Source organism: Anolis carolinensis, chromosome 6, assembly GCF_035594765.1.
Source record: "Anolis carolinensis isolate JA03-04 chromosome 6, rAnoCar3.1.pri, whole genome shotgun sequence".
Lineage (NCBI taxonomy): Eukaryota > Metazoa > Chordata > Lepidosauria > Squamata > Dactyloidae > Anolis > Anolis carolinensis.
The window spans coordinates 18,968,588-18,989,020 of NC_085846.1; the positions used below are offsets into that span (position 1 = coordinate 18,968,588).

At 40.5% G+C, this 20,433-nt stretch overlaps 1 protein-coding gene across 1 annotated transcript; it reads right to left on the reverse strand.

Moving 5' to 3' along the window:
- Positions 1–1,127: 1,127 nt before the first annotated feature.
- On the reverse strand, positions 1,128–19,334 carry grep1 (glycine rich extracellular protein 1). The gene is made up of 17 exons (XM_003225225.4): positions 19,222–19,334; positions 15,835–15,891; positions 14,366–14,419; positions 13,528–13,572; positions 12,757–12,813; positions 12,034–12,063; positions 11,304–11,348; positions 10,075–10,107; positions 9,289–9,345; positions 8,592–8,657; positions 7,791–7,847; positions 6,758–6,826; positions 6,457–6,540; positions 3,842–3,898; positions 3,538–3,621; positions 2,468–2,521; positions 1,128–1,573 (listed from the first exon to the last, which is right to left on the reverse strand). Exons 1-17 carry the CDS (start codon positions 19,286–19,288, stop codon positions 1,548–1,550), a joined length of 942 nt encoding a protein of 313 aa, XP_003225273.2. The 5' UTR covers positions 19,289–19,334; the 3' UTR covers positions 1,128–1,547.
- Positions 19,335–20,433: the final 1,099 nt, after the last annotated feature.

A 20,433-nucleotide genomic window follows, 5' to 3' on the forward strand; every position in this document is an offset into this window, starting at 1 on the left:
CCTTCTCTCTGCAAAGTTGAGGCCAAGCCCATTATTTCAGTTTTGCTATTTTGGCTTTAATAGTGTGCCAGGAACAGTTGATGGTTCCTGATGTTATATTAAAAAACAAACAAACACACACACACACACACACACAAACCTGACTGTTGCTTCAGCACAATCTTATCTCAGATTTATTTCCATAGCTCTTTTGTCTTCAGAATGTTTTGTATCAACTTATTCTCCAACAAACTGAAGTTTTCCAAAAACAAGTGTATTTATATCTGAGATCATGTGGCACTCAACTGGACATAAAAGGACTATTCATCTACTGGTGTTGCTGTTCTTATATTTTATGGCCTCTGAAGAACTGTTTTGAATTAAGATTTTAAATAGTTATGAATTTGTAAACTTTTGTATTCATTGTCTAATTGTGTCTGGTTTTAATTTATATTGTGAGTAGTTTAAGATTCCATATTGGGATAAAGGCAGGATTCAAATTCCATTCATTAAGTAATGACTGCTTGCACTAGAATTTATTTAGTTGTGCCATAGCAAAGGCAGAAAATAATAAAAGAAACAGGGTTTATTTGTTATTGCTGCCTGTTACATTTTGTGTCACAATACATTTTTTACTTCATAGTGCTGAGTACCTATCAACAGAAGTATAACATAGAATCAATTGTAGCACCTAAAAAAAATTGTGTGTATATATATATATATATATATATATATATATATATATTGTTGAATATGGGTAAGTGAAACTGTGGGTGCCATCCCACAGATACGAGGATTGTACCGAGTCTGTACTTAACTAAATAACTTTTCCTGGGCCAATGCATAAAACCTGATATGTTATTCATTCCTACTCTGATCATCAGCAAAATAGATCTCCTTCTTCCCGTGCAGCTGATGCCTGGTAAATGTAAGATACAATCCTCGCAATAGTGTCACAATTGTGACTAAATGGCTGTTGTGAATACAGAACAATTACGTAAGACCTTTCTACACAGTCTTATAACCCAGGATATCAAGGCAGAAAATTTACACAATATCTGTTTTGAACTGGGTTATCTGAGTCCACACTGCCCCATATCCCAATTCAAAGCAGATAATGTGGGATTTAATAATAAAGAACACAAGACTAAACAATTGTATTTTTATTGAAAGGTAACTGGGGTATGGGGCTCAATATACACAGATGGGAATAATCTCTAAACTACCTGCGAAGAAGGGAGGTTTTTAAGGTCACGTTCTTTGGAGGAAGAAAGGAAATTCCAAGTCTGCAGTGAATATTTCTATAGCACTAGATCACTACCGTGATTGGAGCTTTTGGGGAAAAAAGTGCTGATGGAGGCTTTAAAACCTAAAAGGCAAGCTCCTCCCCCAACTTTTAAAATGAAACATCTGTAATAATAAAATAATAACACAGTATGAAAAAAAGAAAGGCATTATCATTTATACTGGCAAATGTCGGTACTCCTCGTCATCAGAATTAGCACCAAAAGGTTGTTGGGATGCCTAAATCCTGCTGTGGGTCATTCCTTGAAGCCATGTCACCCCCCTCAGCATTTTCCAGAAGGGCAGCGAACTAAGGAAAGAAAGATGAGGACAATAAGACAATTACTATTACATGTATTACAAGTTTGCAGTCAACAAAATCTGATCACAGAGAGGCATGATGTGGGAAGGGGTACGTTGTTGTTTTTTACTGGGAAAATTGTTTTATTGCTTTGTTACTGTTATTTGTTTGTTTTATCGGGCCAGGCCCCATGTAAGCCGCCCCGAGTCCCTTCGGGGAGATGGGGCGGGGTATAAAAACAAATTATTATTATTATTATTATCCACCAGACAATCATACAGCAGACAGTGCTTTTAGTATCCAAATATTATACAGATTTGTGGCATTACATGTATATGTGTGTGTGTGTTGGGTGTGTGTATTATCCAGAAACACTCTCAATTTGGAGATAAAGGCATATCTACATTTCAGATACGTAACAAATCCAGAACGGTAATGATTTATAAGCAAGGTCATCTTTGAAACATGTGATGGGATCCAGTTTTTGTTAGAGTCTCATGGATAGGTCTTTTCCACACTAGACTAAGCCGGACTCAATCCATTACTATTTATATGATATTATAGATTGGTTAGGCAAGTGTGATTCTTCAGTTATGATTCAATTGCAAGTCCTATCAGCCATAATTAGCACAGTCAGTGATAAGGGGATGATGGAGGTTGGTATCCAACAATCTCTGAAGGAAAGCACATCGCCCACCTCAGTTATATAAACTAGGACTTTCAGAAAACAGGATCTTTGTCTTAAAAGTGTTCATGTTTGTGGAATAGATAATGCTTACCTATTTTCTATGGAAGTTAGGACTATACAGATCTGGCTAAAATGGGGGTGGTTGAACATACAGTTTCTTAATGAGGTTGTGATATAATGATGGAATGTATACGAGGATTCTCTACTTTTTTTACCTCTGTACCCATTTCCCAGAAATCCATTCATTCCATACTTTGATTCTTTCCCCCCTAAAGGAAAAAAGAAAGAAACTGATAAGGTTAACTCTGAATTGTGCAGCATTGTTTTTCTCCTACTTCTGTCATTTTATTTTAGTTTAAAGAGTTTACTTTCAGTTGATTCGAATTCTCTGTAGATCACTGTGAGGTCTGCTTCTCTACCAATTATTTAAAGCTCATGGGCTGGATCCATATTTAGTCGTCAAGTGTATAGCAGCCTCACTGAATGAATCATATTTAATTGATCATGATTTATTAATCATACTGATTACAGTGAGTCAACTGTAATTAAGTGCATTGTAATTGCAATTACGCCTTTAGTTAAGTCTGGTTCCAACCCATTACCTTCAACTTAAAAAATATTATTTTTGGAATGTTAAAAAAGAGAGACATTATTTGGGCTGTCTATGACATTATGGACCTTTGGAGGGGAATGTTGTGCTTATCGGAGAAATTAAAGTATCGGTAAGTCATTGCTATGTATGTCATGAATAGTAAATGTAATAAGGTAAGTCATCTGTTGGGAGGGATGAGAAGGGATGTATTGGTGACTGGCTGAATGTTCAAAGGGATATTAAAATGGTTCAATGGTTATCAGAGAGACCGAGGAAAATGAGAATGAGAGATGTAGTAAGAGTTAGGGTCAGAGATAGATTAGAGTTAGAACAGTTGGTTGGTTCTTTAGGAATGTGTGAAGAAGATGTGAGTTTGGGTGAGAGAGTTAAATCAGGATTTAGATTTCTTAATGAAATAATATTTTAGGGTACACTGAACATTATTTATTTTTTTGCATTATATACTTGTGATTCTTAGAATGCTGCAATAGTGTTCTTGACGTAGAGGAATTCAGACACTTGCTTGTCTGTTGTGGCAGCAGTGATGCAAGGCTGGTGATGTCACATTATGGGATTATACAATTAAAGGAACAATAAGGACATCTAGAATGTCCCCAACTTGGGTATCATTGTGGTGGAGCAGGAAGGGGTTCCTCATATTTGGTGCTATAACACAAATATGGAGTCACCTACCATAGCCTCCCAGTGCTTGTCCAGGGCTTAGTGGACCACCATACCCTCTTTGTGCTTGCCCGGCTGCAAGGGGACCATATGCACCTGCCAGACAGAATGAGAGCCAAAAGCTAAGCACAGAGAATGTATATGTGAAATTAAAGTGAAGGCACAGTGAAACATCTAGTTGCAGAAAGTGCTTTCAGTCACACCAGACCAGTATCAGGCATAATATTTTTTCAAGAAAAGGGTGAAAAGAATATTATGGGAACTCAATTGGAGAGGGTGGGGTTTAAATTATCTTATTAAGATCCCTCCATCTTACCTGCCCCTAGCCCATTAGCTTCTCCACCATTCATATATCCCAGGCCATTTCCATTACCTGCACAGAGTGGACAGGAAGCAGAGGGTGAAAAGAAAGCAAGCATTTAAAACAAAAGAGCCCATCTCACGTCCTGCATTTACTGCCTTCCCCTGACACTTTAGCTCTGGGGGAATTCTCTGCACACATTGCGGGGGGGAGAGAATCCAGTGACTCAACATCCTCAGTGTTGCAGTTCAGGCTCATCCAAAAGTGCTGAGATTTCCAGCCAAAGCCTGAGGCCTAGGAAGAACCCTTGGTGATGTCATTAAATGTTATGCATTAAATAGCAACAACTGTTGCCTACAACTTTAATTTGAATACATGCACAGCATGGGGGTGGGGAAAATTGAGAAAGAATAAATCTTTGGATAGTAAGAGAAAAATCTTAGCTAAAGTGGCTGTTTCAAAGATCAAGGTGAAATAATAGGATTATTTCTCTCACTTTCTTAGGAAGATGGGGATAAGGAACATTTAATCTAGCCTAGCTGTTTCTAGCCAGAAGGTGGATGCACAGCAGAGTGGAGAGTATTTATTTATTTTTATTTATTTACAGTATTTATATTCCGCCCTTCTCACCCCGAAGGGGACTCAGGGCGGATCACATTATAACACACATAGGGCAAACATTCAATGGCCATATACACATCAAACAGAGACTGAGAGACACACGCAGAGGCAAGTTAACGTTTCTTCTGAGGGGATGTTCGATTCTGGCCACAGGGGGGAGCAGCTGCTTCATCATCCACACTGACGGCACTTCCTCATTCCAGGTCGTAAATTAGTTAATCTTGCCTCCCCACTTTATAAGTGGTACCTTATCTCCTACTTGATAGATGCAACTATCTTTCGGGTTGCTAGGTCAGCAACGAGCAGGGGCTATTTTTTATTTTTAATTGACGGGTGCTCACCCCGCCACGGACTGGCCTCGAACTCATGACCTCATGGTCAGAGTGATTTAAGGCAGCTGCTCAACAGCTTACAGCTTACAGACCTTACACTATAACAACCAGGAAGAAAAGAGGAAATCTAACTAAATACATAGCATCCCGCTTTCCCCCCCAGCAAATTATAGCAAAAAAAAAAAAAAGCCTTGTAAATTGTAGCAAGCTCCTGGTATGCAAGCTTGCACCCATCACTTTCCCCTTGCCTAGAGTGAAACAAATCCATCATTGAACAAAATGCAGCCCAAGGGCCAATTGGGCCCCTGAAGCTACTTTGGCAGCTACTCAGGCTCCTCTCAGCCCAACATATTTTGCTTGCCACCCTCTCGCGAGGTGAAACTCCCTGCTATTCAGCCCTGTGGTCTGGGCAAGCTGTGGCCCATATGACAGCTAAGGCCCACCTGGATAGAGACAAGTGGGAACTAATTCCTAAAATGGAAAATGCTACAGACTTCACTCCTGTCTGGTAGGCTTGCCCACTGACAATCATTTGCTAATATTCCCGGACAAGTTAGGACGGGCTTCATTTACTAAGTATCCAGAAACACATTACAAAATACTAGCCCAGTGGTGTCATCATTAGATCTGGGAGAAGGGAAGATCAGATCCTTTCACAAGTGGATCTTGGCAAGAGGCAGTCTTGTGGCTGAGCCAATTTAACTCTTTCGGAGAAGAGGATTAAATTGAAAAGAACTAGACCAGAGGATTACTTCGTTCTTGTCGGGAAGAGTAAGACTAAGTTCAGGGAGGCCATTAGAGACAAGTTGGAATTTGCAGGAAAACTAAGAAAAGGAAGATGGGATGAGGTTGCTAAATTGAATCATTAGTCATATGGTCCTGGTTTATCTTCAGCCCCAAATTTGACAGTTGAAGACTCTATAGCAGCTGATCGCATCCTACCACAGACATGGATTTGTGATAAAACCCACAGCCCTTCACCGGTTGATTTCCATCACCTCTGGATCTTTGAAGGGCCAGTGTACCATTCTGACTGCCATTTTGATTGACTGAAAGTGATATTTTGTCACTCCCACACACCTTGTGCGCTGTTGGAGGAAGCCCCCCCCCTTTTTTTTTGGAGCGAGGAACCCCTGAAGCAATGTATTATTGCATTTAGAATATATTTGACTGAAAAGCATGGCTTTCTGGACAATTTTTAAAAATTAGGAGGGGAAAAGTGTTACTGTGTCCTTGAGAGGATTAGCAGGAGCTGCCCTGGACTTATCTGTGGACATGATTCCTATCTCTGTCCTTAAGGGCTGCTCCTAATCTATACCACAAGTTCAGCCTATGAAAGCAGTCCTATCAAGATAACTACCTGACACCTGGCACTACTCTCCCCCACCTTTCCTTCCCCTCTTTTTTTTACTAGGACTGCCACCTGTTGCTGCTGCCATTTTGTGGCACTGTGGCAACATGTGTGCAAAATCAGCAATGCCACCACTGATGTGGCTCCAGTGGGGATCCAATGTAACTGCCTGATGTCCAGAAGGTGCCCACTTCTGATGTAGAGACTAGATCGTTGCCGCTCTTGATGGGGATGAAAGTTTAAATTGTCAGTGCTTGGTTCAAAATTTGGTTTCTTCTGCAGGGATCAAGCATCCTACTTGCAAGCCATCCTGTTTCTCAACTTACCGTATCTCCCAGCACCATAGTCTCCTCCTAGACCAGCAGCCTCTGCTTGCTGTGGCTGACCACTGTATGGGAGCTGCCCTGCGCCTGTAGCATAGATGGGAATCAGGAAAGGGGCAACAGAAGGCCATTAAGATAGCAAGGAAGGTCATTAAAGCTATCTTTCCATTCTGCCACCACAATGCTTATTAAAACTAAGCACTTTCCAAATAATCCCATTTTTTTCATGACCTACAACAGTTTGCCAGGCTGCCAATGGCCTGGGAAAGGTTGGTTTTCCTTATGCACCAGCAAGAACACTCACCCCCATATTTGGCAGCAGCAGAATCTCCAGCAGGGCCTCCTAATTGACTGCTATAAGGCATTTGGACACCTGCAAAAGGAACAATCCCCAAGATCTCAGTACACAGTCTTTCATCTCACTGTCATTTCTCCTCAATGGACTCAAGGTTTATATCAGGAATAGGCAAAACCCAGCTCAAGGAAAGAAAACATTTATTTTGGGACCAAAATGCTCATAGAAGTGACTCAAGGGGTGTGTGGACAGCATTTCCATCACACCATGGGCTGCCTGGTAGAGTTAACTTTTTTGTCCCTAAAAGCCTATTGTAGTGCAATTTCTGCTATGTTTTAGGAGCCCCCTGGCCATTTTTGGTCCAGTAGAGACTATTTTTGGAAAGTTGAAGTGAAAAATAAGTTAATTCCATTTACTTCCTGTTGTTAAAAAATGATCTCCCCTGTGCCTGAAATCGAGACTTGCACTATCACAGTGTCAAAATAAGATTCAACTCCCCATTCAATTAGTGTCCAGGGGTCAGGGAGTCATATTGTCATCTACCTTGGATAACAATGTATCTGGGACTGGTCCTGCATTAAATTTTCTGTAGCTGATACTTCTTGAATTTTTGAAGTTCACATTAGACTTCTGTTACCTGCTTCTTTCTTTCCCACTAATTGCTGGTGAGCCAGATCTTAGAAGTTACTTTTGGAGAATGCAACTCACAACATTAACCATTGGCCATTCTGTTGACTAAGGTTTACAGTAGTGATTTGTAAGCCAACTTTTCCAAATTCTGTATTTTTGTACATCTTTTATGTACAAACTGAAACCTTACATCCTTTACCTTAATATTACCAATGAGGTGTAGCCATCGATGTTGACTTTAGACATAGATTACTTTGAATATGTCACCATGACAAATCCAAGGAGGCCTTGAACAAATTACCATTTCTCAATCTAATATACCTCACAAGTTTCTTGTACCACCCCCCTCCAAGGTCCATGGGGGAAGGAAGATAAATAAATAAATATGACACTCCATTATCATTGCCATTACCATATCCACCCGGCTGAGATGCAGCGCCAGCAAATCCATTGCTTCCAGCTCCATATCCTGGAAAAGAGACATAAACCACATCTTTGTGATGTTATTTACACAAACCCTGTTGAAAGCTGAACCCATAAAAACTGAATTCTCTACCTCTTTACATTAAATTAGAAAGTGACTTCCTGGACAAATAAACATGTTTGAAGAGATGCTTTTTAAGTAGTTTTTCTCTCAGCATGTTGATCAACAGCTCCACCTTCTGGACATTTTGGAATGATGAAAATGATATTCAAGAACAGTTTGCTCTTCGAGAAGATGGCTCTATGTGACATCAAACTAAAAACCCAAGATTCCACAGGATGCAATCAGAACATTTAAAGTGTAAACCTAGTGCTATGATTGTATTGTGTGAAAAAGACCACATACCTTCCGACATTTCACAGATCAAAACTAGGACATGTGTGGTCATGCAGTCACTGAGTATGGTCAAGAAGATGAAAGTTATAGATGAGAAAGAACACAAAAGCTAGGAGAAAATGCTGAGGTTTGCCTTTGCTTGAACCTACTGGGAAAGATAGGATCCTATCCCTCCTCTCTCTCCCCTGACCCTTTCACCTAAAACTCAGTTTGTAGCAATAGAAGGAAGCTAGGAATAAATGTGAAAGTGCAAGGAGAGAAAAACTGGGAAATGTAAAAAGGCATTTACAAAGTGGAAAACAGAGGATTAACTGTGCGGTCTCTGCCAAATCTGGACAATTGGAAACTGTGTGATGACATTCTGTCACCCCATCCCTCTCCCACTTCCCTCACCATTGCCATATCCATTCTGGAGTCCGTTGCCTGGATAACCACCAGCTCCCATGCTGCCAGGATAAGCTGTTGAAGAAAGCACGGAGGAAACAAACAAATCAAGATAAAAATGACAGCCCCCCTTCCTCCCTGAAATAATTTTAAGTCAAACCCAGTATTCAATCTGTAAGGCTGTTTTTCATGCCCAATGTTCCTTCAAGACTCCATTAGCCACTCTTTTTCTGTTGCTCCAAAGAGTGAATTGCAGAAGAGGCAATTCTCCTTTTAAATAAGTTGCAGATCTCATTGTATTCTTCAACAGTAAAAATACGTTATTCAAAATCAGAACTTGACTTCTTGCCATCTCGAGGGGAGGAGGGATTGTTTTTGGCAGTTATTTTAGCCCCCAGAAAGAAACAGGGAAAACATTGGCTCCCAGAGATATTACAGCTGCCCACACTGATCAAAGCAATCGCTTCAAATGGACATTTGTATCCAGAGCCCTTCAAAACACAAGCACTTGCTTCTGAAAGCAGAATGCTTTCCCTGAACAAATAGGGCAGGGGTTATAAGGCAGAGGACAGGGTTGAACTGCATGGCTTCTCTATGGACAAATAATGCACACCTTGGAGAGTTCCCAATGACTTTCTCCCCAATCCCTGCTCATTTTTGGTGCTAGAATTCCTATGTAGTAATCCAATCACCTCTTGGTACTTACCTTGCTGTAGTCCTACTGCTGGATAACCACCAGCACTGAGTCCTGCCCCATAGCCTGCTAAAAGGGAAAAAGAGAGAAGAAATCTTTGCACAAGTGATATTTTGAGGCTGAATAAAGGCTAGGACTAGTACTCTACTTGACTCACATCAGAATTCTACAGAGGCATCTAGTAAGTGGACAAGAAAAGAGTAGGCAGTTTAAAGAAAGCTTGTTTTCTGCTGCCCTGGAGACTAGGATGCAGAACAGTGGCTTCAAACTTCAGGAAAGGAGATTCTACCTGAACATAAGGAAGAACCTCCTAACTCTGAGAGCTTGTTCTGCAGTGTGTCCTGGATTGTGGTGGAGGGTCCTTCTTTGGAGGCTTTTAAACAGAGGCTGGATGGCCATTTGTCGGGGGTGCTTTGAATGCAATTTCCCTGCTTCTTGGCAGGGGGTTGGACTGGATGGCCCATGAGGTCTCTTCCAATTCTGTGATTCTATGATTCTATGAAATGTGGCTTAAAGGCTGGCTTGCCCTACCATTAGGCAGAGTGTAGTTACAACCGGTTGAGAAAAGGCTATAAGTCTCTTTTAAAAGAGTTTAAGTGGGACATAAATAAAAGAAAAAGTAGAGGAGGAGGAGGCAAAGATCAACAACAGTAATAGGTAGATGTTATAGATTAGAAACTTGTTCTTTTAAACTGAACAAAGATTATCAAAATAATGGATTATTTATGTTTATGGAGCTGTGGCACACTGATGTTCATTATTCAGGAAAGACAATCTGATAGCCATCATGCCATTTACCTGCGTTGGAAGGCTTGCCTCTTGTACCAAGACCTGTAAGTTAAAGGGAGAATGAGTTAGTCAAGCTAGAAAACTAGGCAGAAAGTTTTAATACCATATTTGTGTAATTTTTGCAACAAAAGAGAAAAATAAAAGGAAGACAAAAAAACCCTCCATTAAGAAACGCTATGACCTGAATTATGCAAACTGAATATATTTGCATACATATGCTTACTTTGCACAATATGCTTCCAATAATAATGGCGAGGGGGGTGGAGGGGAGGCCATATAAATCATTCATGCCCTGCTTTGCTATCCCTGAACATTTTATGGAGTCACTGTCTGATTTCTGAAGGTTCATAAGAGACGGTTCACGGTCAATAAGTTCTAAACAAAAGCAGAGCTATTCAAGATGATACATTTTTCACCTGTCTAGCATGACTGCATGCATATAGCTCTGATTAATGGCATCACAGGATACTATAATAACATTTCACAGATAAAAATAGAGAAGTGGTTGTAACAATTCTTTTACCATGCCCAAATCTCCTGTCTGAGCCCTTCCTCCTAATTTATATTGCTGAAGCTTGCCTCAGCTTTTCATAGGCAATATCCATTTATTCTACTTGAGTATGTCCCTTGAAGATTTAATATCCAGTACAGCATTTGTTCTGCTGCTTATACATAGATTTAGAGGAACATAACTGTCTGATAATATACCTGTATGATTTGCTAGCTTTCAAACTATGTGATGACATTAATGTTCATGCATAAGGATGGATAGGCCCTAGAGACATATGTCATTGAACCTGCTCTGAAGTCTGTTTTTTCCGTCTTGAGAAGAAAGATAAAACGCTTAAAAGTAACATTTCAGGTAACTCACATTAGCAACAGTTCATCCCCTTCAACATTACACTCACAGAACTGTTACATGAAGAACATATCCCAGTACAGTATGGACTGCTGAGGAACTCCCTTATTATTGGACTTCACCCAACCCACACCAAGGATCCTAAATCAATGTGGGAAAATAAGTGAAACCTTTGATATTTTCATCAAGAAATATAGCTGGGTTTCATATATAGCTCAGAATACATAGAAAAACCTGGCAGTCCCTTGGAGTCTATGTATTTCAAAATGGGACATTCAGCAAAGCATATGCAGCTTTTGGCATGTCGAAGAGCAAATATGGAAGTCTGGTAATATTTGAACTGTGAGAGAAAAAGAGGAAACGTATCTGAAGTACTGACCTGCCAAGGGAAAGCCAGCACGAGGATAACCAAGGTCTCTGTAACCTGGAAAACAATTTTGCATCCTGAACTATAATGACGCAGAAGGGATACTCTAATGAGCATTGTTGGTGTATTTGTTTATAAAATTCCTTAGATTTCAATTTAACATTGTATAGCACTGAAAAGCCAAAAGTAGTTTTAAAATTTTATCAGAAATTTTTTTGACTACAGCTGTCAGATCCCATCCAAGCACTATGGGATGGGAAACCTCTTCAAATGAGGAGGCCTGCATTGGAATTCCTCCCCCCACTTTCTCACTTCTGAAATTGGTGGCCACCACTGAATTTCATGCTGCTGCTTTCAGGAATCCAACATGGATGCATGGAAAGCCACTAACAACTATAGAGTCCTGGTAGAATATCCCTTTCCTTTTGGATTTGACTGTAATGGAAAGCAGGATACTGTAATGCAATTTAGGAGGCACAAATGGTGTCAAGGCTACCTACAACATCAAAGGGGTTGAGTGAGAAGGTTCACATAGAGCACTTTGAGAGCATGGGAAGCTAATTCCTGCTCTAAAATATGTGCCCATGTCATAAAATCACAGTTGGAAGAAACCACAAGGGACATCAAGTGCAACTGCCTGCCATGAAGAAATACACAATCAAAGCACTCCAATGGATGGAGAGTGAGGAGGGAGAACTGCAGCTATACCGTAGCAAAATAAGCAAAAATAAGGCCATCCTACCTGCTCCATATCCAGTTGGGAGTCCATAACCTATAGGGAGGCAGAAATTATTTTAAAAGAGAATAATATGGATGGATGGATGGATGGATGGATGGATGGATGGATAGAGAAGATCAGTAAGAGCAAGCGAGAAAGACTGGCTTCTGTGATGATTCTTATTTGTGGTTGTGCTAGCCTTCATACCAGGGATATGTAGATACCAGGCTGGAGGAAATATACTTTTTTTACTGGAACATAGAAGCTACCAGCTTGTGCCAGGTGAAATACTCAGGTGGGTGGACATCATGCTAGATATTAAGGAGCAGGGTGTTTTTGAGTAGATGTATAGCTAAGGAATTTGTGGCAGCAACCACAGTTGTAAACACAACCCCTCCACCCCCAGCATTCTTTACTTACAGAGTAGGGAAAAGTTACTTTTTAAGACTACAACACCCAGAATTTCTCAATCATCTATGCCAAAGGCCGTGATTGCTAGCTGATTCTAGGCATTTAATCTAAAAAATAGTTATTCCAGGTTCTGCATTTTTATTCACCAAATGTACAGCAAATTACTTGGCACCCCCTACCAGAAGATCTTGTTCTGTCTTCTTTCCCCACCTTCTCAGTCTTTGATTATGAGATATTTGGGGAGGCCAGCCTGTATAACACATGGGTGCTAGTACACTAAAGGTGAGAGTTCCCATCTTGCTAAGCTGAGACCAGATGTTGATATGCACTGCATACCTGGCTTCCCCAGTTTGCCCCCATAGCCGCGTCCAGCCCCATATCCGTTCTGTACTCCTGCAAAGACAAGACCCAACAAAAACTCAAAGCTGTGATTTAGATAACCAGTTTATAGGTTTGTTCCTGTTTCATCTCCACAGTTTATAAATTTGTTCCTGCTCTTTCTTATGATAAGAGCATAAGTAAGAGCCATATTTGCTCCCTCCTTGCAGGTTTTTTTTTAATTATGGAGAAGTAATATTCAAAACTGTGAGGACTGACCCAACTGCATTCTGAAATAGTGCATTCCTTCTGCCTCTTCAGAAACCCATGCCACCTCCTTGCCACTTCCTTGTGCCTCCATATATTGGTGCTGCTTCCATTTTTGAAAGGATTGTGGAAGCTAATGAAAAACGTATTTGTCTTTATCAGCTTTGGGCCTGTGAAATATCATTCCCTGAGTCCTAAGTCCCCTTCAGGGTGAGAAGGACGGGGTACAGATGTGGGAAATAAATACATTTAAATTTGGGCCCGGGCTGTGGTGCAGGCTGTTGAGCAGCCAGCTGCAGCCAGCTGCAACTAATCACTCTGACCAAGAGGTCATAAGTTCGGAGCCCTGCATTTGTCTTTGTCTTTGTTCTATGTTAAGGCATTGAATGTTTGCCTTATATGTGTAATGTGATCCGCCCTGAGTCCTCTTTGGGGTGAGAAAGGCGGAATATAAATATTGTAAATAAATAAATAAATGCCTTACTTCTGTGCAATTTATTCCACAAGCATAGTTTTACTCACCCAGTCCTGTAGGTATTCCTTGGGTCCCATAAGGAGGGTACCTGCCTGCAGAGAGGAAAACAAAAGAAAAAAGAGAGAGAGGATTAAAATTCGGGGACATATTAGCCCGGGCTGTGGCGCAAGCTGGTGAGCAGCCAGCTGCAGCCAGCTGAGACCAATCACTCTGACCAAGAGGTCATGAGTTCAAGGCCAGCTCGGAGCCTGCGTTTATCTTCTGTCTTTGTTCTATGTCAAGGCATTGAATGTTTGCCTTATATGTGTAATGTGAGAAGGAATATAAATAAATAAATAAATAAATAAATAAATAAATAAATAAATAGACTAATATGAATCCATGAGACCTGAGTTCAAGTTCAGTGTGTGGCACGGTTACAATTATTCCTCAGTGTACTCCTCATAGTGCTATAGTGTAGATAGTAACATGGTTAATAAGCGTGTACAATGATCTGAATCATTTTCTTGGACTTTTCTTTTCTTCATGCAAAGCAAAAAAGCAACATTACTGCATAGAAAATACAATTTCCTGAACAATAATTAGAAAATGTGGATTTTTCATAGGATAAATCGCAAATGGCAAATAAACTGAGCAGGTTTTGAAGACTTTTTCACAGCGGGAGAAGATGGTTAAGTTACCCATTGCATTTTTCCAAGATCTACCCTTTGTCCATTCTATACTGTCGGGCTAATGTAAAGCGTGATGCAAAAATCAGTAGGGCAGTTTTTTTTTCTTTTCAGTACTGTTTGGATACCAGTAGGCAAATACCAAGACGAGTATTTAATTTTCTCCAGCATCAGGGAATGAAAGAAGGCACTTCCTCCAGACTGCTCTCTGACTTACCAGCCTTGACACCAGCTGGTCCCAATCCAGCTGCTGGCTGCATTCCTCCTGCGCCTATGAAGGATGGGATATAAAAACCACAGACTTCAATCCAGTAGACCTATAAGACAGGGTGAGTGATGGCTGGAATGCTCAAGAGGTTGGAAATGTTATTGCCCAGATTTTGTTCAACAAACATAGGCAGTGGGTATGATGACTGACAGTTTCTGGGATTTGTAACTTAGGGCCCTTCCACACAGCCATATAACCAAGATCTGCTTTGAACTGGAATATCTGAGTCCACACAGTCATATATCCCAGTTCAAAGCAGGTAATGTGGGATTTTATTCAGCTGTGTGGAAGGGACCTTAGATGCAATAAGTTACAACTAACAAAGTTAATTGTTACACCTTGTTTTGGTAACCAGGCTGAAACAGTCATATCTCAGATATAACAAATATAAAGCAGTTACCTCACAAGAACAACAAACAGCATATTTTGTCAACTTTTAGCCTCTTCACTACTTTTAGCATTTTTAATATCTGGGATGCATTGGCAATCTCCCATCCAAGTACTCAGCAAGGGTGACCTTGCTTAACTTCCAAGATCAGACAGGATCTGGTGTCTTTAGAATATTTAGCCCCACCTCCAGCAGGTAAACACAGTCAGTTTTAATCATGAATTTTAAACTCGTGTCTTGATCTCACTATATTTTAATCTTTGTTCTGTGTATTTTAATATATATATTTTGTAGAAATAAGTTTTGATATGTATTTTAGATAATGTTTATGAGAATTATGTGTTTTTAGCTATGTTGTAACCCACCTTGAGCCATGAGGAGTGGTGGGTAAGAAAAAAAATATTATTTGATACACAACAGGATTAGTATGCAGCAAATAAGGTCACTATGCTGGCTTTTGTTTTGCATCACATGTCAGACACTTCCCAAGTGTCTAGAACTATGTGATGAATTGGCGAATAATGCGTGTGGATCCGAGTAAGGTGGCCTTTTGCAGCTGACAGATGGTAATTTTGTCAGGGCCAATTGTTTTCAAGCGCAGACCAAGGTCTTCAGGCACTGCACTCAGTGTGCCTATCACCACTGGGACCACTGGGACTGGCTTTTGGCAGAGTCTTTGCAGTTTGATCTTTAAATCCTTGTATTGTGTCAGCTTTTCCCGTTGCTTCTCGTTGATTCTGCTGTGGCCTGGGATTATTGTTATTATTAATATTAATATTTGGGCTGACCTTTGGCAACCAACTTATTATTGTAGAAACATATTTTAATGAAGTGTTTGTGGTGTACTTTTAATTGTACCATTATGTTTTAAATGCTTTTCAAACTTGGATAGTTTATTTATTTATTTTGTTTTAACTGCATCTTGTTTTAATTTATACTGTGAACCTTTGTGAGTAGTAGTGAAAACTGAGGTCATAAAAACAATCTATCAATCAACGTGGAGGCTGTGGACCTGCCATAGGATTCTTACCTCTTAGCTGGGATGGAAGGTAAAGACCCCCTCGTCCATTTCCTTGTGGCTTTATTCCTGAAATGGACCCACAAAAAAGGCAAATGACACTGGAGATGCACACATATGCTAAAAATCACATCCCTAACATAGAAGTGTTTTGCATCAGTCTCGAAGAATGTGTTCTTATTAGTCATTCAATTAGACAACAATCCCTATTTCAAAGGGCAGCCAAATGTCTTCAAACATAGAACAGTACTGTGTTTGAAGATGCTCTCTTTCTGAATAAAAAGGCAACTTCTGATTGTAACTACCATCAGCCCTCAGTGCCAATGGTGAAGGATTGTGGTAAGTGTATTCCAACAGCTATGTGTCTATCCAATGGAATCATGGAATTCATAGTCTGGTGAAGTATTTAGGCTGCCCTATATCCCAGGATCTGATCCCACATTATCTGGCAGTGTAGACCCATTTAATGTAGTTCAATGTAGACAATCTGAGATGAGATCCTGGGATATAGGGCAGTGTAGATCCATCTTAAGACTTTGGCAGGAGAACATGTGGATGTAATTCAGGGGAGGGACCTGCTAACTAGTGGCATCAAGCTGCTACAATTTTGCAGTGTGAGTACAGCTTACATAATGGTGGTATAAAATTTCTTGGATATCACTTTACCAGTTGCACAGCTGGCACTTGTCTGAAATGGGCTGTGGTCTATGCAGGTATCTACATTCAATGTGTCCCCAAAAATCTATGTTGCCAAGAGAGCTGCTCCCCTCCTCCAGCCTCTGATATGAAAGCACCTATCTCCAGCCAGCCAGGCCAGGCCCCATAAGAGCAGTTTTGGGCCTTTCCTTAGAACTTCTTACAAAGCTTGGATCCCCAGTGCCAAAAGATGACTTAATCTGAGCAAAGAGACATTCTGGCCCTCAACCCACCTGCGACCCACCTTGTCTCCTGGCCTTCTTGTTTGCTTTTGTTGCTTTGCAAGACGGTGTCAGGCTTTCATCCCCTAGTGAGGGCACTGAGGAAATCTTTGTACCGGGTTGGCAAGGGCATGGATGGAATGTGGCATCTTTGTGCCAGACAGAGGTGCAGCACAGAGGAGAGAGCATGCAAATCACCAGATCAGCCTTTTGGGATGGCTCAGAAGCCACAGAAGGATTTTGACAAAAGGCTGTGTAGATATAAAAGACTAGCTGGGTACAATGGGGTTTGTTTTCTGCTTCTTATGGACAAACTGCCAAGTCTCTAGACTTCCATTTTCTTGACCCTCCACTCTACAAAGAGCCTCTTGATGTAGTGGCAGTATATCAAAGAATTACTCAGTTGCCATCAACAAATATGCTGAACGCAAACACTTCAGTCATTTCTATATTCTTATGCGCTCACATTACTGTCATTGGCATCATCACTCATCATGCCTAAAATTTTGTAAGACATATTTTCCAGCTTGAGTTAGGGAAAATTCCTGGTTGCAGGTTTACCATAACGAATACAACACGAATACAAAGAAAAAAGGACCAGGGAGGGAAGAGGAACAAAGCAGCTTCAGTACAAAAGGTTAAGGTTCAAAATTGATTTTATATTCCTATACACCTACAATCTGCTGGTTTTGCATATGTAATCAATTATACATTTCCCACATGTATTTCTCCTTAATCAGAATAGACTTTATCTGGCACAGTGCCCGGGGTTTCTGAAAGCTAAAATCCAAAAACATCTGGGGGTGCCCCACCTTTGTTCTGCTTTGCTGACTGATAGAAGGCTATCCCAGCATCCCATCAGAAGAAGACTAGAGATAGGCCATGCTTTCCCTCTCTTGATTTCACTAGTGGAGATCCTACAGGAGGGAGATAGCATGTCTTTCTGGTAAGAACACCAAAAGGCAAACCACTGCACTTTCTCCAGAGATCTCTGCAATGTACAAATGCTCCATAGGAACACAGCAAAATTATATTCATGGGTAAACTGGGACCAGCAATGGTCTTTCTCAGTCTAACCTAAATACTGTAGTCTTCTGCAGCACTTACTGAGCTGAAATGGCATCAATAGGAAGTGGCATCTGTGTTTGAAAGAAAGTGAGAAGCGAAGGACATCACTTCTGCCTGTGCTTTCCTAGGGCTCAGAAATAACCAGCCAAAGTCTTTGAAGAAATGCATCATAGGCAAGAGAACAATGTTCCCACACCATTTAACAGTGGTGTAGCAGAAGGGGGAATTTCAGGAGATGTAGCTTTCTGATTCTCCTGCTGAAATTTTCCCTTCAAGGCTCAGACTAACCTTAATTCGCCAGGCAGCTAACTATCAGAAGCCCAACCAGTGCCCTTTCTGTTATTTCGTATCATATTATATCAGCATTCCGCAGAGGCTCAAAGAGTGTGACTTGCTCATGGTCACCCAGTGGGCTTCCAGGACTGAGTCGTAATTCAGTGCTCAAACCACCACAGCTCAGTTACTGTCTTTTCTGAATCTGAGAGCAGGTAAAGACTTTGGCATTCGGGAGCAAATGGTTTTTACAACTTTTGCTTCTGTAGACTCAGGAATCTCAAGTGTTACATTCCCTTCAAAATATGCTGCCTGAAATTAATGCTGAGTTCCCATAACTGATCCAGTTGACTGTTGCCTTTGGTTTCTGCCCCATCCTGCTCTGGTGCCACCATTGTCACCGAGTAAGTAATTCTTCTCTAAATAACTTATCCAATAGCCTGGTCTTTCTGTTTACGTCTTTCTTTGGATCTTCTTTGTTCAGAAGGAGTGTTGACATTATTAAATTTGTTACCAAACATATATTAGTCAATTACAGGTGAAATGTGCATGTGAAAAGTAAACTCCTAAGCTGAAATGGCATCAGTAAGAAGTGGCATTATTTAGTCCTTAGATTTTCTGGATATGTCTCCTTCTGTAATTCTCCTGACAAGTTTTTAGTTTATCACATGTCGGACCTTCTTATAGCTCTTATTTATTTGCTTGTTTAAATTACAGAAGCTTATCAATATCAAAGTTGACTAAATAAATTGATAATGGGGGAAAAGTAATATCACAATTGAGCAAATAATTGTAAGCACCTAAAAAAGTAATATCAGTTATAAGGGGGTAAAGGACAGGCATATCAAGAATATCAAAAAAGAGTAAAGGTGAGTATAGATTTAATTTTTTCTATTGTATTCTTTTTACTAATTTTTAAAGCCATTATTACATCTCCTTTTCTGCATGGTAAGGTTGTTCCTTCTGTCTGATAAGGAGAGGAGATGTGAATCTTCCCACACCTCGCTTTGCACCCATATTTGGGGCTAATGCAGCTAGAGGTAATCTCACTCTTGCATCCACAAAACATTCATATACGCATTAGGATCACAAATAGTATCCCATTAATGACTTAATGCCTTTTTAAGCCACCCAGACTTACCTCCCTGCAGGCTGCCTCTAACCATGCACAAAAGCAGAAGCGAGGTGCAAAGACCGAAGCTGGCCATTGTAAGGTGCCTAGATTCACCTTCCTCTGAGACTCTGGGTGCCACACAATGCTGTGATTGGGGGCAAGCAACCCATTTTATGCCCTAGTCATGCTCCACCCACTGCCCACCACTCCTCCCCATTGGACGCCTAAGCCACACCGTTCCTTTTATTCTACCCAATAGGCTTTAAGGGGAGGGGGATTCCAGTGGAGGTATATGAGGTTACACACACTTTGTCTTAGTCCTATCACAAATACTCATTCATATCCTTACATCCATATTTGATGTTAATGTTGTCAGATGTAATCTCACTCTTCCGTCCACAAAAAAACCATGCATGCAATAGGATCACAAGTCATCTCCTGTTAATGACATAATGCCTTTTTAAAACCTAACGTTCAGATTAAAATTTAATTTGGAGAAGGCTGAATAAATATTTTGACCTGGTTCTTATGCTGCTTTTAATTGTGGTTTTTTATCGCAGTTATATTAATGGGTACATACCCATTGCTGTGATGTGTTGGTTTTAATTTTGTAAACTGTCCTGGAAATGATTTGCAAGCCACTCTGGGAGCCTTTTTGGCGGAAGGGTGGAGGTATAAATACTCTAAATAAAGAAATAATTAATAAATGTCTTTTGAAAAGTGTGGTATAGGAACCGATAAAATTTATAGTCTTATAAAATTTATATTATAGTATAAATCAATCCATAAATTGCTTTGCAATTTGTAGATTCAGACCTCAGCTCTGCCAAGAAGCTTCATGCATGACCCTGGGGAATTCATTTATTAGAGTGAGACATTTATTATATGTCTCACTCTAATCCTCCTCACTGCATAAAATGGGAAAGGAGAACCTTTCCTCACAGGGAATGCAGAAATATACTGATGTGCTTGTCCCTACAATAGTATGACATATCTTCCAAACTGTCTCGATTTGGCAGTAAAAAGATAAAGGTTTCCCCTGATGTTAAGTCCATTCATGTCCGACTCTGGGGGTTGGTGCTCATCTCCATTTCTAAGCCGAAGAGCCGGCGTTGTCTGTAGACACCTCCAAGGTCATGTGGCCAGCATGACTGCATGGAACTCCATTACCTTCCCACCGGAGCGGTACCTATTGATGTACTCACATTTGCATGTTTTCGAACTGCTAGGTTGGCAAGA

Bases quoted from the DNA above. Each gene is read 5' to 3' on its own strand.
- grep1 (XM_003225225.4), bottom strand. From the start codon at position 19,288: ATGGCCAGCTTCGGTCTTTGCACCTCGCTTCTGCTTTTGTGCATGGTT. The intron at 15,892-19,221 runs GTAAGTCTGGGT...GGTCCATTTCAG, and splicing joins TAGAGGCAGCCTGCAGGGAG to GAATAAAGCCACAAGGAAAT. The intron at 11,349-12,033 runs GTAGGATGGCCT...ATTGTTTTCCAG, and splicing joins CCCAACTGGATATGGAGCAG to GTTACAGAGACCTTGGTTAT.